Source organism: Lampetra planeri, chromosome 32 (genome assembly GCF_965212315.1).
Source record: "Lampetra planeri chromosome 32, kcLamPlan1.2.h2, whole genome shotgun sequence".
Classification (NCBI taxonomy): domain Eukaryota; kingdom Metazoa; phylum Chordata; class Hyperoartia; order Petromyzontiformes; family Petromyzontidae; genus Lampetra; species Lampetra planeri.
In genome coordinates this window covers 3,540,974-3,566,020 of record NC_136138.1, presented here as the reverse complement: position 1 = coordinate 3,566,020, position 25,047 = coordinate 3,540,974, and the positions used below count along the sequence as shown (strand labels likewise).

Below are 25,047 nucleotides of genomic sequence, written 5' to 3'. Positions count from 1 at the left end.
GGGTTTCCCATAGGTCAACTCAGCCTGAAACGAGTTCCTGATGCGGTGTGTTAACATCAGCACTGGGGAGCCAAAGGCGGCTGGGTGTGGTGTTGACCAACCAACTCTTCGTGTGCCGTGCCGGCCTTCGTAGGTGCTCTCTCACAGCACTTGCTCCAACAGCCTGTTAAAGGCTAAACGGGGAATCTTTGTCTTTGTCATTATGAACTGGGCAGCACCTGTAAGGAGAGGAGGAGGGAGGACGAAGTGAGCGTCTATCCAGGGGGCATCAGCTGACCCCCGCGAGCCCTGACCTCGCGAACCCTGACCTCGCGATGGCCCGCGCGTGCACACACAGGTACAGTGCGCACACACGGGCAGGGCAACGTACGTCCGTCCGGCATCTGGCCTCCTCCTCCCTCCTCCTGCTGCCCTGTCACTGCATGGGCTAGAGGTGACGGGACAGGCGCACGATACCAGAGGGTGGGGGCCGGGGGGGGGAGCTGGCACCGCCGTGGTGTCGCACCGCATACGCCGCGCGTCTCCGCCGTCTAAATATAATAACGCTGCCTTTTATTCCTCCAGAAGAGGCTCGCCAGGCCTCGAAACTCTCTCTCTCTCTCTGGAGGCTCAAGCATCGAGATATTTGGGTCAAGTCTTTTATTTTTGCACGCGGGAGGAAACCGGAGTTGGTCTGGAGGAAAACCGCACCGTGCGTGCGCGCGCGCGAAAAGGCCGCACGGACTGGTGCGTCAGCCCGCTTGCTGTGCTGCCCTCTCCTGGTCACCGCGTGGCCCCAGCTGCTGCTGGGTTTACGCTGCGGGGCGCATCCGTTGACGGCACTGAAGGCGGCGTGGCTCGCGTTTCCGTTTGGAGGTTAACTTGGCCCGCCATCTTGGCACCCTCTGGGATCGATAAAATAAGCACCACTTTTTGCTGATATCAAACGGTTGTTCTCACGAATAGCTCGTCCCCTGTCGTAGGCATGCGGAAATTCCTCCACGATCTCTGCAGGGCTGTAAACGGGAGATGAGCACCAATGCCTCCATGCTCATTTGAGCTCCAGGACCTCACTTTGACCGTGACGATTATTTCCCCCTCGTCTTCAGAACAGGCCCAATGCAACACGCGGACTCCTCCACTCCGCCACCGCCCCGGATGCCGTGGCATGGCTACAACATTAACAATACAACTGTAGCCCTGCCAACGCTGCTGCTTTCTTCAAACGCCAGATGAAAGAAGAAGATTTTAGGATCCGGGAGAGGGGGTGGGGGGAGTGCCCTGAATAAAGTATAAGGGGGGGGGGGCTCCACTACTTAAAGACCAAGCTCTTTGGGGGACAGTGGATAAAGTCACAAGGATCCATTACAGATCTAAGCTATCTGCACTGCTACCTCCACCCCCACCTCCCACCACGGTTCGCTAGCACTGCAGGATGAGTCAAGACGTAATCGCCGAGCCGCAGGGGCCCTCCCCGTCAGATGACGCAGCGTCAATCAGTGCAGCGCGATGGGGGGAGGTGGGGGGGGGGGTGACGAGGAGCAGCTTTTCGAGCAGATGGAGCGTGAGCCAGTGCTCCCCACCTCGCCGGGGCACCGGTGCCACCCCACGTGAGACGCACAGAGGACACGGGCCTGAGGCCACCATCACAGACGATCCTGCCCGTCGCTGGTCGCAAACCGCCACTCCACCCCCAGCGCGGGGCGGCCACTCACAATTGGTTTTGCGGATTTACTGGGCATGGCGATGAGAGAGCGTGTGCGAGGGGGATTTTAAATTTCACCCGCTAATTTTACTCCGACGGCGCTATCGGTGCCATCTCGTGTATATACGGATCTCTCACGTGGAACAGTGCAACCCCGAGTGTTAGACAACGGTCCCACACAAGCGGGTATCACGGAACTACCGCCGAGAACCTTTCTACAAGGAACCTTTGGTCTACACATTGGGGGGCAACATTTTACCACCTGCTTGCTCACTCTACGGGCGAGTAAGTTTTTGTCTCATGACAGTCAAACCGCAATATTTAATTCTCACGGCTGGAATTTTAGGCGAGGTTAAATACAGAACAAATGAAACGTGTCGGTTTTGTTGTGCCAGTCATCGGTGACCAGGATGAGGCGAATCGGCTCCCTGGACTTGAGAAACCAGTTTAACCGTAGGCGGCTGCCTGGGTTCAGTACCAGGATCTCGAAAGTGGTGCCGGGTCGTTGCTCCCTCCTCCGAGCCATCCGGCCTCCTCACTGTGTGTCTTAATATCTGCGTCATTGCGTGTTAATGTGTGCGCCAACGCACAGGGAGTGGTAGTGCAGTGGTCAGCGCACTGCGATACAAACCTGGTGGCCCGATTTCGCTTCCCGCTCGCGGGCACCAACATCGCTCACGAAAATCTGCGTCGTACCCGGGCCTCCCCCCTCGATCAATGTAAACGACCACCTGGTGCGGTGTGTAAAACGTCACCGCTGGAGATACGAAGGGTGTGGTGCCAGCCACACCACCCCCCAAAATTGCGCTGTGCTGGCCCTCACAGATGCTCGCTAACAGCCCGTGCCCAAAGGGTCTGTTAAGGTTACGCGGAGGAATCTCTTGTCTTTATCGTGACACATGTTGGCAACAGTTGGGAAACTTGACCAGGTGCGGAGTTTCCAATTTGCTGCAGCGCTGCGTTTCAGGGCAGCGTGATTCTGCACCGCAGCGACAGGTCACGCCAATACACCACCACGCGCACCGCGCCCGATAACGCCTTTTAGCCCATCCCATCAGCCCCCAACGTATCCCATCACTACTCCTGACAGCTCGAGTGTGTGGCCTACGCAACTGTTTATCAGTCCGTAACGATGTTGAGCGCGTCAGGCGCCGTTGGCTCACACCCAGCCCCCTCGCACCCTGCCTCACACCCAGCCCCCTCGCACCCAGCCTCACACCCAGCCCCCTCGCACCCAGCCTCACACCCAGCCCCCTCGCACCCAGCCTCACACCCAGCCCCCTTGCACCCAGCCTCACACCCAGCCCCCTTGCACCCAGCCTCACACCTATCCCCCTCGCACCCAGCCTCACACCCAGCCCCCTCGCACCCAGCCTCACACCCAGCCCCCTCACGGTCTGCCCCTTCACACCCTGCCACCTCGAACCCTGCCGCCTCGCATCCTGCCTCCTCGCATCCTGCCTCACACACAAGCCTCACAGCCGTCTACTGCATGCACCGCATCGCTCCAAAAACCGAACTAGAGAATTATCTGATACAACGCCATCAGATGCGTGTGTGTCTACGTGTGTGTCTACGTGTGTAGCGGGGTAAGGAGCGCACGGGACACTTCATGAGGGTGGTCTTCCGTTTGAGATGAGGACGTGTCCACGTAGAGTTTGTTCAAGAGTTGGGTGTCTGGGCCAAACTCCAGCGCCACCGGCAACTCGCCGGAGGACAGTAGAGGGGTGGTCACTGCTTTGTATGTCTGTTGAACTTCTTTCGCACCGTACTTAGCCAACCTTAGCTCCGTGACGTGGACTTGGCCACGCGTAGAGGCTGCAGTGAAACACAGCGATGATAAACTTGATATTTCAGATGATTCCACTGATGCAACCCACCCGCCCGCCAAAGTCCTGGCCGCGATATTTTGCAAGAGCACTTTGCTTCACGCTGCACTTCCCCACCCGCAGACGCAGTGGCACGAGCAGCCGGGTTTCCTGACAGCAGCGGCGTGCGACGCAGAAGCATCGCAAGCACGCTCTCCACTTTCTTGTGCCACAATAATAATAATAACGATGATAAGAGACAGTCAGCTTCCTAGAGCGAGAGAATAAACACTCCAAGCGCTCTACCCGCCCCGCGCACCGATTACAGGATAAACAAAGAACGCGGCTGTGAGGGTCCGCCAGCAGATTTATAATAGCAGGGGCTATTTTAACCACAAGCCACTCGCAAGTTTATTTTCGTCACGTTCGGTGTGCCGTGACTGAACGCCCGCGCGCTCGCCGTTTTAAAACAAGCGCTTATCACCGCCGTAGCGCTCGGCTGGAAATACGGGAAATCAGTTTAGGCAAACCGCAAAAATTACCGCCCGCCTTATCGGCCCCATGCATCCTCGTCGCCAGCAACCCGCTGGCATCGCGACGTGTGTGTCCCCGTCACGACGAAGGTGGCGGCCGTGAGTCTGCCTCTCGACACGGAAGCGGGTTCCTGTGCGATCGGCCGCACGTATGGGTTAAGTGGACCCTGTGCAACTGCCTGTCGCCTGATGAAGCTAGTTGTAATTACTGGCGAAACGTTGTGCTCAAGTTTGTAAATGTTGTGGTTTTGTTGTACTAGTAAAGAATTGGCATGTTCTGTTTACGTGAGAAACCTTACTAGTTGGCTGTGTCGGGTGGTGGTGGGTTTAACGACACATTTAGAAAAACCTGTATTATAGACGATATTATCACTTACAATTACCTCTCGGATCAGATCGCGCAAGTAAAAATGTGTGTTGTACACGCTCCCCCATCTGACACAACTGATTAATATAAAGTTGTCACGTAAGCAAACGCTGCCAATTTATCAGTGCTGCTGGAGAGGACCCATGCACGTTTAACAATTGAGTGCGGACGTTTCGCCGGTCGTGACAGCCAGCATCGGCAGGCAGTGGGCAGACATTTACGACGCACATTTTACTTACGCGATCTGACCCCAAAATGTAATTGTGAGTCAAGAGTAAGGATATTGATCAACCACCACGCCACACACAGCGGCCGTCACCGAGCCCCTTTCAACGCACGCTGCGTCACTACGAGCGACAAAAAAAAACCAACACAGTTCCTAGCCGGAGAGAATACTCAAAACGCGTGCCCCAAAATCTCCGTAACACACAGGTAATTCACACTCCACCAGCTCTAACCTAATTAGAGGCGCCGTTTAATCAAAACCAACTGAGCCTAATTAATAGCCTGCACATGTTGAAATTGCCCTCGATGTGCAATCCTTTCAGATGGTTGAGTCACAACCTTAATCTGCCCGTTCTCACGAGTTGTCCCGTCTCTGCACCTCGAGTGCGGACGGATGGCCATGAGCTCATGGCTTTTGTTCCGAGAGCGGCACTTGACACGCAAGGGCATTTTATAGGAACATATTTTCGTCGTTCTTTTCCGCAACACCATCGTGACTGGGCAACCGGCGTCACGCCACGACACAACGAACCCAGTCGGGTATCTCGCAGATCAACACCACGCGCGCGTTGTGTTTAGCGAACGCTGCACGTTAGAGGACATCGTAGAGTTACCTCCGAGATGGCTTCCCCACCATACGTCCTTTCACCGACGGTTAACGTTCATCACGTGACAGTCAAAACAATAAGCTACAGTCTCAGAGCAATTAAGCTGATGAACCAAAGCCTACGTGTTCACTGTATCCATAGCATTTCTTGCAATGGGTTTTATTTTTTGTGCAGTCATCGGTGTCTGGGCAAAGAGCATCAACTCATTAATCTCCAGGACCAGGTTTGATTCGTTGGGTCTCTATGCGAGTCCATGGCTCTCTGTGCAAGTCACTGGTGACTGGGCTGAGACCATCAACTTACGACACTCGGAGAACCCGGTTTGACCACAGCTTGGTCTACGCGAGTCTCGGAGTCTCTTGTGCGAGCCTACAGTTCTCCACGCGAGTCAGTGACGACTGAGGCTGAGTCCACCGGCTCGCTGGACCCGAGAACCCAGCACCTCGGCGGTGGCGACCCTCCAGCGCTCTGACCTCTTGAGCCACCCGGCCGCCTGTACGCAGGAGGAAGTGAAACGCGGCACGTGCGCACGTGCGGTGGATCTCGGTGGATGTGGTGGGACTCTTTGCCATCGTCGCCTGAACCCCCCTCTTCTACAACCCCCCCATCAACCCCCCGCCCATCGCTGCATCTCAGCCTATTCTGAAATCCACCTGGAACTGGAGGCATCTGGTGTTCTGACGTCGCTCGCGTTAAATTCGCTCGTGAGAAGCCCCAAATCCACCCCCAACGCGTTCGAGCAAAAGGTCCTGGCGATGATGATTTCGCACGGCCAATGAAGAGCGAGGAATTAGAGGAGTGCAATTTAATGCCGACTCTTAATCACCGCCGCCACGCGGCCCGGACGCGGGCGTGGGCGTCTGTGTGGTGGTGGTGTCGAGAGGGCCACAGCCACTGCTTCCCCTGCAACATGCAGAGATACTCTACAGCACAAGGGCCGGACACACGGACACACTGTACACAGCGTGGTGAAGTATGGTCAAATAACTCGCCCAAGACGCCCCCCCCCTCCCCCGGTACATCACGGGGAGCTAACCAATCCATCAGTACATCGCGTACATCGACACACGTACATCTGTGTGGCCATACTTATTATGCTGGACATGCATAATATCCATACACATACGTACTTCACACATGATGGGTATGGGTGTATAAAGATCCCCCTCTCCACGTAAAGCCTTAACAGACTGTTGGGGCAAGTGATGTAAGCGAGCACCTATGAAGGCCGGCACGCCACACGAGGGGGTGGGTGGCCAGCACCACACCCGACCGCCTTTGTCTCCCCCGTGGCGATGTGTACACGTCACACCAGCTGGAGGGGAGGGTCAGCACCGGTTCAAATATTCGCCACAGTGATTGGCCGTGAGCAGATATTGAGCTCGGAGTCACTGGGCTCGTAGCAAAGCACGGCGAGCACGGCTCCTCGTGTTTCCAGAACACAAACACACGCACCACTATCTTCCCCCGAGGCTCGGGAGAGTTAATTGTACCCGCGAACACAGTACAGCAAACACAATGGGCACAACACAATGCACAGTAAACCGTAAGGCATTTATTATGTAGGAGGCTGAGCAGACGTAATGCCTCTCCCCCCTCTCTCTGAACCAGAGAGGCGGGGGGGGGCTCCCTATGGAGCAATGTGCCATCTTAACAGAACACACAACACGTCCGTCAATACCACTCCCTTGCGCGTGTGTGCCGCCTTAAGGGGAGGGGCGCGAGGGGGGGTTATATTAGAATGAGACGTTTCGGGCAATGGTCCTTATTCAGAGCACATTTGTGCTTTCTGCTCGTCCGAATGGCCAATACTGTCGGCATCGTATGCTCAGTGGGAATCGATTACACATACAGTGCTATGGTTACACGTCATGTAAATGCGTGTTGGTGTATATATGAGACTGTGTACACTCGTGTGCGTGTCTGTTTATTCCTGACCACACGGGTGATGGAGACGACCTTTATACCACTGCCCACTGTATAAAGGGTGTTATTGTGAGCGTGAGATTAAAGCGTCGTTGTGCGTAAACACTGACGGCACCACAAACAAACCCCTTTTAACAGTCCGTTGGTAGCAACTTGCTGGTAGTGTTAGCAAACACCGATTAAAGGCCGGCACGACACGCCATTCGGGGAGGTGGTGAATGTGACCAGCACCACGGGCTGGTCCGCCTTTGTCGCTCCACATACTGATGATGTTTAACGAACCCCCACCAGGTACTCATTTAAGGTAGAGTTCATTTGCGTGTGTAAACACACACACACGCGCACACGCACGCACTGTATACACAACGCGCTCACAACACGTACGCGAGTGTACGTACGACACATGCAATTGTGTGCAGCACATTAATACAAACACACACAACACACGCGCACTCATGAACAACCACGGCTGCCCTGGAAACATTCGCTCTGTGCACCACGCGCACTGTACACAATAGGCTACGCCGTGCGTGTGTGTGGGTGGTGTACAGTGTGTACTGTAAGCGGCAGGGTTTCTGGCGTGTGCGCATGTGTACACGTGTTTGTGTGTGCGCGTGTCAACAGGTCTTTGTACGATGTCGACGTGTGTGTGCTTAGTGTGTGCGCGCGCGCGCAAACACATGTGCGTGCAAGTGTGTACGTATCGACACGTGCGTGTGTGTATATATTGTGTGTGTGCGTGTGTACAACACACGTGCGCCAGTGTGCATATCCCGGCTATCGTCAAGGTGACACCTGCCAACTAAACTTTCTCGGCCACATTGTGGCGGTGGTGGCGGCGGCTTGAATGGCATTAATAATTCACCGGCCCCGCCAGGGCCCCGACACGGGGCCAAGGGCAGCGGTTAGGGGGCAGTGCGGCTGCGCCCAAGGGGGCGGCATGCTGGGGGTACTGTGGGGTCTGAGCCAGAGCACCATGGAACCATGGACACCCACCCAGCACCATGGACAAGTGACACCATGGACACCCATCAACGTCACACTCCATGCCCCCAGCACCACGGCCACCCATCAACTTCACACTCCATGCCCCCAGCACCACGTACACCCGTCAACTTCACACTCCATGCACCCAGCACCACGTACACCCGTCAACTTCACACTCCATACACCCAGCACCACGGACACCCAGCACCACGGACACCCATCAACTTCACACTCCATGCACCCAGCACCATGGCCACCCATCAAATTCACACTCCATGCCCCCATCACCACGGACACCCGTCAACTTCACACTCCATGCCCCCATCACCACGGACACCCATCAACTTCACACTCCATGCCCCCAGCACCACGGACACCCATCAACTTCACACTCCATACACCCAGCACCACGGACACCCAGCACCACGGACACCCATCAACTTCACACTCCATACACCCAGCACCACGGACACCCAGCACCATGGCCACCCATCAAATTCACACTCCATGCCCCCATCACCACGGACACCCATCAACTTCACACTCCATGCCCCCAGCACCACGGACACCCATCAAATTCACACTCCATGCACCCAGCACCACGGACACCCATCAAATTCACACTCCATGCCCCCATCACCACGGACACCCATCAACTTCACACTCCATGCCCCCATCACCACGGACACCCATCAAATTCACACTCCATGCACCCAGCACCATGGCCACCCATCAAATTCACACTCCATGCCCCCAGCACCACGGACACCCGTCAACTTCACACTCCATGCACCCAGCACCACGGACACCCGTCAACTTCACACTCCATGCACCCAGCACCACGGACACCCATCAACTTCACACTCCATACACCCAGCACCACGGACACCCATCAACTTCACACTCCATGCACCCAGCACCACGGACACCCATCAACTTCACACTCCATGCCCCCAGCACCACGGACACCCGTCAACTTCACACTCCATGCACCCAGCACCATGGACACCCATCAACTTCACACTCCATGCACCCAGCACCACGGACACCCATCAACTTCACACTCCATGCCCCCAGCACCACGGACACCCATCAACTTCACACTCCATGCCCCCAGCACCACGGACACCCGTCAACTTCACACTCCATGCACCCAGCACCACGGACACCCATCAACTTCACACTCCATGCACCCAGCACCACGGACACCCATTAACTTCACACTCCATGCACCCAGCACCACGGACACCCATCAACTTCACACTCCTTGCCCCCAGCACCACGGACACCCATCAACTTCACACTCCATGCACCCAGCACCACGGACACCCATCAACTTCACACTCCATGCACCCAGCACCACGGACACCCATTAACTTCACACTCCATGCACCCAGCACCACGGCCACCCATCAACTTCACACTCCATGCACCCAGCACCACGGACACCCATTAACTTCACACTCCATGCACCCAGCACCACGGCCACCCATCAACTTCACACTCCATGCACCCAGCACCACGTACACCCATCAACTTCACACTCCATGCACCCAGCACCACGGACACCCATCAACTTCACACTCCATGCACCCAGCACCACGGACACCCATCAACTTCACACTCCATGCCCCCAGCACCACGGCCACCCATCAACTTCACACTCCATGCACCCAGCACCACGGACACCCATCAACTTCACACTCCATGCCCCCAGCACCACGGACACCCATCAACTTCACACTCCATGCCCCCAGCACCATGGCCACCCATCAACTTCACACTCCATGCACCCAGCACCACGGACACCCATCAACTTCACACTCCATGCCCCCAGCACCATGGACACCCATCAACTTCACACTCCGTACACCCAGCACCACGGACACCCATCAACTTCACACTCCATGCACCCAGCACCACGGATACCCATCAACTTCACACTCCGTACACCCAGCACCACGGACACCCATCAACTTCACACTCCATGCCCCCAGCACCACGGCCACCCATCAACTTCACACTCCATGCCCTCAGCACCACGGACACCCATCAACTTCACACTCCATGCCCCCAGCACCACGGACACCCATCAACTTCACACTCCATGCACCCAGCACCACGGCCACCCATCAACTTCACACTCCATGCCCCCAGCACCACGGACACCCATTAACTTCACACTCCATGCACCCAGCACCACGGCCACCCATCAACTTCACACTCCATGCACCAATCACCATGGACACCCATCAACTTCACACTCCATGCACCCAGCACCACGGACACCCATCAACTTCACACTCCATGCACCCATCACCATGGACACCCATCAACTTCACACTCCATGCACCCAGCACCATGACCACCCATCAACTTCACACTCCATGCACCCAGCACCATGGACACCCGTCAACTTCACACTCCATGCACCCATCACCATGGACACCCGTCATCTTCACACTCCATGCACCCAGCACCACGGACACCCATCAACTTCACACTCCATGCACCCATCACCATGGACACCCATCAACTTCACACTCCATGCACCCAGCACCACGGACACCCATCAACTTCACACTCCATGCACCCAGCACCACGGACACCCATCAACTTCACACTCCATGCACCCATCACCATGGACACCCATCAACTTCACACTCCATGCACCCATCACCACGTACACCCATCAACTTCACACTCCATGCACCCATCACCATGGACACCCATCAACTTCACACTCCATGCACCCAGCACCACGGACACCCATCAACTTCACACTCCATGCACCCAGCACCACGGACACCCATCAACTTCACACTCCGTGCACCAATCACCATGGACACCCATCAACTTCACACTCCATGCACCCATCACCACGTACACCCATCAACTTCACACTCCGTGCACCCAGCACCACGGACACCCATCAACTTCACACTCCGTGCACCCATCACCATGGACACCCATCAACTTCACACTCCGTGCACCCAGCACCATGACCACCCATCAACTTCACACTCCATGCACCCAGCACCACGGACACCCATCAACTTCACACTCCATGCACCCAGCACCACGGACACCCATCAACTTCACACTCCATGCCCCCAGCACCACGGACACCCGTCAACTTCACACTCCATGCACCCAGCACCACGGACACCCATCAACTTCACACTCCATGCACCCAGCACCACGGATACCCATCAACTTCACACTCCATGCACCCAGCACCACGGACACCCATCAACTTCACACTCCATGCCCCCAGCACCACGGACACCCGTCAACTTCACACTCCATGCACCCAGCACCACGGACACCCATCAACTTCACACTCCATGCACCCAGCACCACGGACACCCATTAACTTCACACTCCATGCACCCAGCACCACGGACACCCATCAACTTCACACTCCTTGCCCCCAGCACCACGGACACCCATCAACTTCACACTCCATGCACCCAGCACCACGGACACCCATCAACTTCACACTCCATGCACCCAGCACCACGGACACCCATCAACTTCACACTCCATGCACCCAGCACCACGGCCACCCATCAACTTCACACTCCATGCACCCAGCACCACGGACACCCATTAACTTCACACTCCATGCACCCAGCACCACGGCCACCCATCAACTTCACACTCCATGCACCCAGCACCACGTACACCCATCAACTTCACACTCCATGCACCCAGCACCACGGACACCCATCAACTTCACACTCCATGCACCCAGCACCACGGACACCCATCAACTTCACACTCCATGCCCCCAGCACCACGGCCACCCATCAACTTCACACTCCATGCACCCAGCACCACGGACACCCATCAACTTCACACTCCATGCCCCCAGCACCACGGACACCCATCAACTTCACACTCCATGCCCCCAGCACCATGGCCACCCATCAACTTCACACTCCATGCACCCAGCACCACGGACACCCATCAACTTCACACTCCATGCCCCCAGCACCATGGACACCCATCAACTTCACACTCCGTACACCCAGCACCACGGACACCCATCAACTTCACACTCCATGCACCCAGCACCACGGATACCCATCAACTTCACACTCCGTACACCCAGCACCACGGACACCCATCAACTTCACACTCCATGCCCCCAGCACCACGGCCACCCATCAACTTCACACTCCATGCCCTCAGCACCACGGACACCCATCAACTTCACACTCCATGCCCCCAGCACCACGGACACCCATCAACTTCACACTCCATGCACCCAGCACCACGGCCACCCATCAACTTCACACTCCATGCCCCCAGCACCACGGACACCCATTAACTTCACACTCCATGCACCCAGCACCACGGCCACCCATCAACTTCACACTCCATGCACCAATCACCATGGACACCCATCAACTTCACACTCCATGCACCCAGCACCACGGACACCCATCAACTTCACACTCCATGCACCCATCACCATGGACACCCATCAACTTCACACTCCATGCACCCAGCACCATGACCACCCATCAACTTCACACTCCATGCACCCAGCACCATGGACACCCGTCAACTTCACACTCCATGCACCCATCACCATGGACACCCGTCATCTTCACACTCCATGCACCCAGCACCACGGACACCCATCAACTTCACACTCCATGCACCCATCACCATGGACACCCATCAACTTCACACTCCATGCACCCAGCACCACGGACACCCATCAACTTCACACTCCATGCACCCAGCACCACGGACACCCATCAACTTCACACTCCATGCACCCATCACCATGGACACCCATCAACTTCACACTCCATGCACCCATCACCACGTACACCCATCAACTTCACACTCCATGCACCCATCACCATGGACACCCATCAACTTCACACTCCATGCACCCAGCACCACGGACACCCATCAACTTCACACTCCATGCACCCAGCACCACGGACACCCATCAACTTCACACTCCGTGCACCAATCACCATGGACACCCATCAACTTCACACTCCATGCACCCATCACCACGTACACCCATCAACTTCACACTCCGTGCACCCAGCACCACGGACACCCATCAACTTCACACTCCGTGCACCCATCACCATGGACACCCATCAACTTCACACTCCGTGCACCCAGCACCATGACCACCCATCAACTTCACACTCCATGCACCCATCACCATGGACACCCGTCAACTTCACACTCCATGCACCCAGCACCACGGACACCCATCAACTTCACACTCCATGCACCCAGCACCACGGACACCCATCAACTTCACACTCCATGCACCCAGCACCACGGACACCCATCAACTTCACACTCCATGCACCCAGCACCACGGATACCCATCAACTTCACACTCCATGCACCCAGCACCACGGACACCCATCAACTTCACACTCCATGCACCCAGCACCACGGACACCCATCAACTTCACACTCCATGCACCCAGCACCACGGACACCCATCAACTTCACACTCCATGCACCCAGCACCACGGACACCCATCAACTTCACACTCCATGCACCCAGCACCACGGCCACCCATCAACTTCACACTCCATGCACCCAGCACCACGGACACCCATCAACTTCACACTCCATGCACCCAGCACCACGGATACCCATCAACTTCACACTCCATGCACCCAGCACCACGGACACCCATCAACTTCACAGTCCATGCACCCAGCACCACGGACACCCATCAACTTCACACTCCATGCACCCAGCACCACGGACACCCATCAACTTCACACTCCATGCACCCAGCACCACGGACACCCATCAACTTCACACTCCATGCACCCAGCACCACGGACACCCATCAACTTCACACTCCATGCACCCATCACCACGTACACCCAGCACCACGGACACCCATCAACTTCACACTCCATGCCCCCAGCACCATGGCCACCCAGCACCATGCCCCCAGCACCACGTACACCCAGCACCATGCCCCCAGCACCATGCCACCAGCACCACGTACACCAGCACCACGGCCCCCATCACCACGGCCGCGATGCGGCTATTTACCTCAGGCTGACCCGGACGCTGCCGTCGTCTGCCGCCATGGAGCCACGGAGACGAAGAGGCGCCGCCTCCTCTTCCTCCACCTCGTCAGCTCCTCCTGTCACCTCGTCACGTCACCACCTCCCCCCTTACCACCCCATCATCCCCCACCTCCTCCTCACCTCTACCCTCAACCCTCGGCACCCACTCGTTAACCCGCGTCTGCGTTGCCTCCTCCCCTGTCAAACCTTCTCGACCGCTACCCCACCTCGTCTCCTCCTCCTCCTATGCTCGCCTGTGACCCACCGCTCGCCGCACTTCCCGCTCACTCGCCCTCCACCTCGTCACCACCACCACCACCTCCACCTTTGCTCCCCACTCAGCTCGTCAGTGACCCACTCGCTACTCGCCCCGCTCACTCCTCCTCGACCTCCTCCTCCTCCTCTCGTCTCGTGGGCCCCGGGTGGCCCCTCCCCTCCAGCTCCTCGTCACGTGACCACCTCGTCTCCCCCCCCACACCACCACTCGAGCCCCGCCCCTCGCCTCAGCGTGCGCGCGCGCGCGCGCTCTCTAACCCAGCCACGTGACGTCGCAACCAGCAGCGTCCAATCGCGTGCGAGCTCGGGCCTCGCCGTCCAATTCTCATTGGACGCTGAGCCGGCACGGCGGCCAATGGGGGCGGGGGGGGCGGGGCGAGGTTCCGTGCCCGGCGGTGCGTTTTAGAGTCGGGGGCAGTGGCGCGTGATTGGCTGTAGATTGGAGGGCAGCAACATGTGGGGCGGTGTAGATGTGGGGCGGTGTAGATGTGGGTCGGGGTCGTTGTGAGTCGGTGTAGATGTGGGTCGGTGGGGGCGGTGTAGTGGTGCGGCGGTGTAGTTGTGGGTGGGTGTTGCCGTGGGTCGGGGTCGTCGTGGGTCAGTGTAGACGTGGGGTCGGTGTAGACGTGGGGTCGGTGTAGTCGTGGGGCGGTGTAGTTGTGGGTGGTGCAGGATGGGGTGGTGCAGTGTAGTTGTGGTGCCGTGCAGTCTGGGCCGTGTAGAGTTGTGCAGTGTTGTGCGTTTTCGTGTGGGGCGGTGTAGAGTTGTGCAGTGCACAGTCGGGGGTTTTGGTGTTGGGCGGTGCCTTGTGGTGCAGAATGGGGCGATACGGTGCAGGGCCGTGCAGTGTGGTGCTGTGTAGGGCGGTACAGTGTGATGCTGAGTAGGGCCGTGCAGAGTGATGCAGTGTAGGATGATGCAGAGTGATGCTTTGTAGGCGGTACAGAGTGATGCAGTGTAGGGTGGTGCAGTGAAGGGGAGTGAAACGCAGGGCGTTGCAGCGCAGGATGATGCAGAGTTGTGCAGTGTATGGCAGTGTAGCGTGATACAATGCATGGCGGTGGATAACGGTGCAGAGTTGTGCAGTGCAGAGTGATGCAATGAAGGGTGGTGCAGTGTGATGCTGTGAAGGGTGGTGCAGTGTGATGCTGTGTAGGGTGGTGCAGTGTGGTGCAGTGTTGGGTGGTGCAGTGTGGTGCAGTGTGATGCTGTGTAGGGTGGTGCTGTATGATGCAGTGTAGGGTGGTGCAGTGTTGGGTGGTGCAGTGTGGTGCAGTGTTGGGTGGTGCAGTGTGATGCTGTGTAGGGTGGTGCAGTGTGATGCTGTGTAGGGTGGTGCAGTGTTGGGTGGTGCAGTGTGGTGCCGTGTTGGGTGGTGCAGTGTGGTGCTGTGTAGGGTGGTGTGGTGCAGTGTTGGGTGGTGCAGTGTGATGCTGAGTAGGGTGGTGCAGTGTGATGCTGTGTAGGGTGGTGCAGTGTGGTGCTGTGTAGGGTGGTGCAGTGTGGTGCTGCATTGGGTGGTGCAGTGTGATGCTGTGTAGGGTGGTGCAGTGTGATGCTGAATAGGGTGGTGCAGTGTGGTGCAGTGTAGGGTGGTGCAGTGTGATGCTGCATTGGATGGTGCAGTGTGATGCTGCATTGGGTGGTGCAGTGTGGTGATGTGTTGGGTGGTGCTGTGTAGGGTGGTGCAGTGTGATGCTGCATTGGGTGGTGCAGTGTGATGCTGAGTAGGGTGGTGCAGTGTGGTGCTGAGTAGGGTGGTGCAGTGTGGTGATGTGTTGGGTGGTGCAGTGTGGTGCTGTGTAGGGTGGTGCAGTGTGGAGATGTGTTGGGTGGTGCAGTGTGATGCTGCATTGGGTGGTGCAGTGTGATGCTGCATTGGGTGGTGCAGTGTGATGCTGTGTTGGGTGGTGCAGTGTGGTGATGTGTTGGGTGGTGCAGTGTGGTGCTGTGTAGGGTGGTGCAGTGTGGTGATGTGTTGGGTGGTGCAGTGTGATGCTGCATTGGGTGGTGCAGTGTGGTGCTGAGTAGGGTGGTGCAGTGTGGTGATGTGTTGGGTGGTGCAGTGTGGTGCTGTGTAGGGTGGTGCAGTGTGGAGATGTGTTGGGTGGTGCAGTGTGATGCTGCATTGGGTGGTGCAGTGTGATGCTGTGTTGGGTGGTGCAGTGTGGTGATGTGTTGGGTGGTGCAGTGTGGTGCTGTGTAGGGTGGTGCAGTGTGGTGATGTGTTGGGTGGTGCAGTGTGATGCTGCATTGGGTGGTGCAGTGTGGTGATGTGTTGGGTGGTGCAGTGTGGTGCTGTGTTGGGTGGTGCAGTGTGGTGCTGTGTAGGGTGGTGCAGTGTGGTGATGTGTTGGGTGGTGCAGTGTGATGCTGCATTGGGTGGTGCAGTGTGGTGATGTGTTGGGTGGTGCAGTGTGGTGCTGTGTTGGGTGGTGCAGTGTGGTGCTGTGTTGGGTGGTGCAGTGTGGTGCTGTGTTGGGTGGTGCAGTGTGGTGATGTGTAGGGTGGATGCAGTGTGGTGCTGTGTAGGGTGGTGCAGTGTGGTGCTGAGTAGGGTGGTGCAGTGTGATGCTGTGTTGGGTGGTACAGTGTTGGGTGGTGCAGTGTGATGCTGTGTTGGGTGGTGCAGTGTGGTGCTGTGTAGGGTGGTGCAGTGTGGTGCTGAGTATGGTGGTGCAGTGTGGTGCTGAGTAGGGTGGTGCAGTGTGGTGCTGAGTAGGGTGGTCCAGTGTGGTGCTGAGTAGGGTGGTGCAGTGTGGTGCAGTGTATGGTGGTGCAGTGTGGTGCTGTGCAGTGTGGTGCAGTGAAATGGTGGTGCAGAGTGGTGCAGTGTATGGTGGCGCAGTGTGATGCAATGAAGGGTAGTGCAACGCAGGGCGGTGCAGCGCAGAACGATGCACAATTGTGCAGCGTATGGCTGTGTAGGGTGCTACAATGCAGGGCGGTGCAGCGCAGAACGATGCACAATTGTGCAGCGTATGGCTGTGTAGGGTGCTACAATGCAGGGCCTTGCAGGACGGTGCAGAGTAGTCCAGGGCGGTGCAGTTTATGGTGGTGCAGAGTAGTCAAGGGCGGTGCAGTGTATGGTGGTGCAGTGTATGGTGGTGCAGAGTAGTCCAGGGTGGTGCAGTGTATGGTGGTGCAGAGTAGTCCAGTGTGGTGCAGTGTATGGTGATGCAATGCAGGGCGGTGCAGTGTATGGTGGTGCAGTGTAGTCCAGTGTGGTGCAGTGTATGGTGATGCAATGCAGGGCGGTGCAGTGTATGGTGGTGCAGTGTAGTCCAGTGTGGTGCAGTGTATGGTGATGCAATGCAGGGCGGTGCAGTGTATGGTGGTGCAGAGTAGTCCAGGGTGGTGCAGTGTATGGTGGTGCAGTGTAGTCCAGGGCGGTGCAGAGTAGTACAGGGCAGTGCAGGGCGAGCCGTGCGGCGCAGTCCGGTAGCCGGGACGTGCAGGGCGGTGCAGAGTGCTGCACCCGCGCCCCCTTGTGGGCTGGGTGTGATTGGCAGGCTGCCACTCGCACTAACAACGCTGGGGGGGAGGGGGGACATGCAGACGGGGGAATTCATTCCTTTGTCGATTCATGAAGTCGCTCCTTTTGTTTCCGGTCGCGTGTTACTCAATCGAATGACGAGATCCGTTGCAGCGACTTTGCACAGTGGCTCTGTCACCTCGCATCCCGGGCGCGGTCTCTGGTGCAAAGTGGTGCACTGCTCACTGAGAGATATCCACATGGACACGACTTCATGTCCAGACACGGTACCAACATTACAATATCAATACCCTTTGTCAAATTCACCAGCAGTCAGGGTCCATCCACTGCTGGCTGAAGGCATCCCTCTCCACGCCACCGCCGCCACTTCTCATGATCCTGCGATGTCGCGATCCACACAGCACCTGTTCCACACACGAGGAGCTGATTGTCATCATCGCTCCATCTCCTACCGGTGGTAGTCGTCTCGGACGCCGCGTTCCATTCCTTGGCTGTTATTGTTTTTGACCGTCGGCCCTGATCGTCAGTTTAACACGTAGTAGTAGTAGGAGGCTTTCGCGACCAATATCATCCATAATTTCGGGTTTTTTGGAGGGTGAGATCGCGTAATTATATAAATGTGTCGTTAAACCCGCCACCACCCGACACAGCCAATTAGTGAAGGTTTGTCACGTAAACAGAACGTGCCAATTCGTCACTAGTACAGCACTAAGCGGTGTGCTGGAGAGATGTTGAACTTCTTTCGCACCGTACGTAGCCAATCGTGCTCATCAGAGGTGCGCAATGTCGAGTTTGGCTTCCGAAATGTTTCAGTCCCAGAAGACGGTGTGGCTCATGGGATGTGTAGACAACTACTTGTATATACATATACACGTGAATGAGGCGCATTGCATGAACATATTGTTTGACTGATAAGCTCATCTTTCATTCGCGTGCCCATCACTCTGTTGATTCGTTTGATTTTAACGTCATCAATTTTTTATTGTTTAATATAAATATTATTTTATTATTTCCCTTCTACGTGACTTTACCGAAAGAACCAAGAATATGAATATCTATCCACTCCTTCATTCACAACACAGTGGTCACAAAGCTTCGAACTCACCGCGTCGCATCACGCGGGGGTTGGTGGCTCACGCGGGGATCATCATGATGCGTTCGACTCCCCAAACCCGCTAGGGCGGCGAGACGACGAGGAGATGGCAGTACAGCAAGTGGGCTCTTAAAAAAAACAGGACTGCAAATGGTTTCTTGATGAATACAAAAAAAGTTGAGAGTCAGTGATGACTTCTTCTTATATGTAATAGACACACCGCATCTGAAGCCCCTTATCGGGACCGTGCCTCCTGTCCCGTGCATGTCCCCCGCATCTCCCGCGTCCCTTGCCTGTCGTCTCCTTTGCCCCCCCCCCCCCCGTGTCTTCCGCGCGTGCCCCGTGTCCGCGGCGCTCCACCCTCGCCTTTCTCGCCACGTCTTCGCCACCACCCACGGCCGCCCTGCGTGACCGATTGACTTTAGTGTTTGACCCGGATCCTGGACCGTGGGGACTCGCCCCCCCCATCTCCCCCCCCTGTTTCCCCCACCATCTCGCACAGCCATCGCTCCGCTAAGAGAATGTCTCAATGTCTGATTGATTGGTGATTGATGTTGGCGGCGTGGAGAACACGTGCCCGCCGCGCGCGATATCATCGCCCCGAGGTGCGGGTGGGGGCACGGGCCGCGAGTCTGGGGGGGAGGTCGTACTCCTTTCACCTGGTCGGGGGGGGCTATCACCCCCCCCCTCTCTCCCCCCACCGTCTTCTCTTGAAGGTCAGCTGTGTAGGGCGTGGAGATGCCTCTTTGGAGTGAACAACACCAAGGGGATGGTCGCTCATAGATCGACACGAGCTATAAACATCGTGGTGGTGCTCTTGGTGGTGGTGATGATGGTGGTGGTTATGATGGTGGTTGTGATGAGGATGGTCGTGGTGGTGATGAAGATGATGCCACCACCATCATCTGTGTTTGTCGCGTTGGTGAACAGACACACGGACGATAATCAATATGCTAATGATGCGAAGATTAATGTAAGTGGGCCCCCCGCGTTTCCCTTGCTGGAGGGGGGGGGGTGCGCCCAGCAGGGAGCTGGGGGGGGCGGCGTCTGTAAGCGATCTGAGATGAGGCTGGGGGCGTCACGCGGCGCTCATCTCGGCGTTGCCCCCCGCGGGGCGAGCGAGCCCCATTAGCGCGCCCAGATTAGAACCGCGGGGGGGGGGGGGGCAAAACTCATGCCCACCACCACCTAGACAAAGATCCCCCCATATAACCTTAACAGACGCTTTGGTACAAGTGCTATCTGCCAGCACCTATGAAGGCCCGCACAGCATACTAGGGGGTCGGTGGCCAGCACCACGTCCGGCCACCTTTGTCTCCCCAGTGGCAATGTTTACACACCGCACCAGGTACTCATTTGAGACTGAGTCGACCTAGGGGAGGCCCGTGCCCGCTTCAGATAATCGTCACTGGTGTTGGCCGTGAGCGGGAATGCAACTCGTAGCGCGGTGAGCTAACCGCCACGCCACCGCTCCCCATTACCTCCACCACCCTCACCCCCATCGTCAACTCACGCCTCCCCCCCCATACCCACGCCCACATAGTTTTAGTGTTGAGTTTGTTAAGCGCCTTGGAATAAGACGCTGTATAAAAATGTTGCATTGCCACACGGACGACCCAGTTTAGCAAGTTTCCCGGATATTTTACACAGAGATCCATGGCGCCTCTGCACAGGAGCAGCAGCAGCAGCAGCAATATCAGAATCTGTCTTCATCCTGGAGAAATCCGGTGAGCCATGAAACTCGCTTTCACAGATGTCCAGTAGGGGCGAATCAGAATGTTACAACAGCAAACATTACAAAAAATATAGGAATGCAAAGTTTCGGAATGGTAAGCAATTGTATGTTCAAATTGCTTAAGTATACCAATTCCCAAGCGATGGCAAGGTAGCAAAGCTACAGCAAAAACAGTCCCAGGACCACAGCAAGGCAACACACAGTCCCTCAATAAAACATTAACATTGCAGAGAACGGATTACAGAGTCCTTGATGAATATTTCACAACTAACAGACGAGGTATTTAATGGTCGTAAAAACACTATGCAAAGATATAATGTGCCGAGTTTGTTGTCCTTCCCCCGCACCACTGATTAGCACGATCCGTTACGTACGGTGCTAAAGAAGTTCAACCTATGTTAGAGCAAGAGGCGCCACAAAAAAGTAAACTCTGTGTGTTGGTCTAACAGGGACAAAGGGGGCGAGTGCAGGGGGCGAACCAATCTGGTGACGAGCGGGGATTCAAGAAATATGGTAGACCAACGTGGAGACACTTTTTAAACACATTCCTGCGGAGGGAGCTGGTAGGAACGTTGGGTTGCTCGGTCAATGGCCAGGGTCAACGGCAGCGTGGTGTATTCCGCAAATATGTCCGAATGTGAGGGCGGGCACAAGCCGGTGTGAGTAGGTTAAACGTTGAGTTTTATAAGGGCACCACGGAATGACCAGCCCCTCCCCACCCAGCCCCACCCCTCCCACCCCCTACCCAGCCCCACCCTCCCCACCCAGCCCCTACCCACCCTCCCCTCCCCACCCAGCCCCTCCCCACCCTCCCCTCTCCACCCAGCCCCTCCCCACTCTCCCCTCTCCACCCAACCCCACCCCTCCCATTTTTGGATACACGACGGACGACTGGACACAATAATCCCCTGTTGGCTGGTGTAACCAGGAGGTTCCTACCAGTAAAACTCTTACCTATTACAGCTCATAGTTCTGCTTTCGGTTGTCCGCTTAACGTTCTGTGGACTTTTGGCCTGTAAACACTTGACACAAGCAATCAATTACCAGCTCCGGGGTTCCTCACGCCTGCTTGGCCCGGGGGTGGGAGGCGGGTATAGGCCCCGATAATTGAGGGGCTCTGAACCGGCTCCAGGTGCGGAGCCGCTAATTCTCTAATTGGCGTGAGCTCATGATCACACCTTGACGACCCCCCAGGTGAGGAGCGTCACGTGAGTAGCGCCACGTGAAATGAACCCACGCGAGTCGAACCCTGGCGAGTGATTGTGGTCCCCTGGGATGGGAATGGGGCCCAGTACTTCGTGCACCCCTCGCTCCCCGGAGCCCCAGAAGAGGGAGAGAGAGGGGGGGCTGTGTCCGTTCCGCCACACCCCACCATTGACTACGAAGCCTCCACTGCGATAAACATGCACTCGCTTAAGGAAGAGAAATGATGATGATGGGAGAGAGTTCATAGATCATTCACATCCGATTTGCAAGGTTGGCTACGTATGTTGACATTATTTTGCACCGTACGCAACCAACCCTGCTAATCGGAGGTGCGAAAGAAGTTCAACATACACACTGTCCATCCCATCCTCGATCAGATAAAAAAAAGCCATCAGCATTTATCGTCACCGTCTCATTCCATCGTCCACCCGAGGACTCGTCCCGTGTGCCTGGCTACGGGGTCACAATGACCCCCACGTAGGTGTAGACGGCGCGCGCGAGCGGGTGAGCGAACGGGTGGGTGAGGCAGTGCCCTGGCCGCGTGTGTGTGTGCGTGTGTGTGCGCGTGTGCGTGCGTGTGCGTGCGTGTGTGGGACGTCCTCGCGGAGGAGTTTTGCTCATTTCCCTAATAAAGAAACCCTCGAGGTCACTTTAAACGAGCGGAGGAGCCGCAGTGAATTCTAAACACGTGGACCTCACCACCAGATCCTCGTGCGTCACGTGTCATGCGGCAGAAGCCCTCGACACCCCCCCCCCCCCCAGTTTCGCTAATTTAATTTGCGCCGCGTGAACGGAGCGTGGGGGGGGGTTCTCGCCTTGTCCTCTCCTCCACCACCCCTACTCCCCCATCCCCCCCACCTTTGTCTCTCTCTAAAAGGCGGCGATGCCAGCCTCCGAAAGCTGTTATCGGGTAACGCTGCCGTTGGCAGTGACGCATAAGCACGATAGCAACACAATTCAACACGTTCGTCAATAACACCGCGTGTGCCCTTAGCTATGTAATGGGCGACGTTTCGGGCAACGGCCCTTCTTCACAGCACATACAAATGCTCAGAAAAAAAATCACCGGCAAATTACGCAATGAGCACGTTTGGCTATGTACGGTGCGAAAAAGGTCCCCCGTACAGCCTACAACAGACTGTTGGGGCAAGTGCTGTTAGAGAGCACCTATGAAGGCCGGCACGGCACACGAGGGGGTGAGTGGCCAGCACCACGCCCGGCCGCCTTTGTCTCCCCAGTGACAATATTTACACACCCCACCAGGTACTCAATTGCGGCTGAGTTGACCTAGGGGAGGCCCAGGACCGGTTCAGATAATCGCCACTGGTGTTGGCCGTGAGCGGGAATACGAACTCTGGGGTCGTATCGCAGCGCACTAACTGCTACCCGACGCACAATTGTGACTACACAGCAGCAGCAGAAGCTGTGTGTGTGGTCGCGATTGCCAAAACTCGACAGGACGCTCCTGTAGAAGACTCTTGAGAGTCGGTGAGGCTTTCCTGGCTAAACGAGCGGAATCACAATCATACAAAGCATTTCGATGGCCTCTCTTTGTGCTGCGAAAGGGGGCCATTGCGCGAAACGTCGCCTTATTATATATTGATTCTCATATTTGAAGGCCACACAGGGTGGCATTGACGGACGTGTTTGCTACGCTGAGCGCTCACGCGTGTAATGACAGGTGGGGGAGGGGGGGACCACGTGGTGGCGTGGAGACCCCCCCCCACCCCACTCTTCACAGGCCACACAGCGGCGCCGCCACCTCCTCCGTCACTCACTGACTCTGCCCGCGTGTGGAGAACGCGCACAGCCCTCGTGCTCTATCCACTGTTCGACGATGATATCCCCACGCCGTGCTGGTCCTGGGGGTGATGTTTTAATTTCTAAAAAATGTACTTGATCTAGAAACCACTACTGAGTCGTAGCGTCATGTGGCATTGGGTTTTTATTTAAAGATGTTTTCAGTCAATTCATGAGCGTGTTTTATTATTATTATACATGTGGGAGAAACCCGACGCCTTGCACGAGGGGCAACACGCTATCCCCGTACAGATGGAATAAACAGATGGCGATGATTCTACTTGCTGTACTGCCTTCTCCTATGGCGAGCCAGGATATGTGGCACCTCCTCGACGCAAACGGGAAGGAAGTGTCACAACATCGGTGCGACCCATCAACCCTCGCCTCCACAGCGCTTGGAGTTAAAGGCCACGCGCAGCGTAAGCCGCTTCTGCTCATTACGCTGGTTTGCGCAGGAAAGGCTCAATCGAGTCTCGAGAGATTCTTGTCAGGAGGGTCCTGCCAAGTTCTCACAGCAGGGGGCGGGCGACGATCGCTTCGTGTGTTCCCCAATTGAGTCGTTCGCGGTGTGATGTTTGCAAATTTGTGAGCCGGGAATCGAGCGCTAGTCGCGTGGTTTCATAGATCAGTGAAAGCTGACAGTGGCGACACTAAGGACTCAATTGCGTGCTCCGACCTCTTCCAACGCGTGTGTTCAGCGTGGAAGAGTAGGCCAAATACACGCTCTAGATCTCCCTCGAGTGGGCAGGCCCTTTCCGCCAGCAGTGTCGTGAGCCAGATATTACGAGGCTGCGCCTTCATCCGTGTGCTGCCACTGCCCTTGGATTTGTCGTCTCGGCGGCTATGATCAGTATTGTGCCGCCGGGAAAGACAAAGGTGGGTGTGGTGGGGGTGACCGGGGACTGTCTCCCCGCGGGGGGGCGCTCTGTCTCAGCCCGGGGTGCTTCCAATCAGGAACCTCGCGCCGTGGGAGGTGCGGGGGGTGACGACACCCCCCACCCCCATCTGTCCGTCCCCCCTCCCCGTTCTCGCGTCTCTCCCTGCTGCCACTCTGTAATGAATCTTCGTTATTGGTGATTGGGGGGGCGGGGGTGATTGGAGGGTTGGGTGGAAGCGGTGAGCAGAGTCACCTTGGAGCATAACGCGAGTGGGGGGCTGTGGGGGGCCCCCGACGTCACGGGGTGGGGGGGGGGTATGGCTGCCTGAGATATAAAGCACGAAT

At 56.6% G+C, this 25,047-nt stretch overlaps 1 protein-coding gene across 6 annotated transcripts in view; it reads right to left on the bottom strand.

Annotated features, from left to right (window-relative positions):
- The window catches only part of LOC144729313 (kinesin-like protein KIF21A), a 64,040-nt gene extending 49,401 nt beyond the window's left edge, over positions 1-14,639 (bottom strand). For 4 of the 6 annotated variants that reach the window (XM_078609479.1, XM_078609483.1, XM_078609482.1 and 1 more), the window contains exon 1: positions 14,203-14,638. In XM_078609479.1, coding sequence (XP_078465605.1) covers positions 14,203-14,240 — 38 coding nt within the window. In that variant the 5' untranslated portion in view covers positions 14,241-14,638. Of the gene's footprint in view, positions 1-14,202 lie in introns of all 6 variants that reach the window. The other 2 variants (XM_078609481.1, XM_078609484.1) reach the window with 1 other exon arrangement.
- Positions 14,640-25,047: the final 10,408 nt, after the last annotated feature.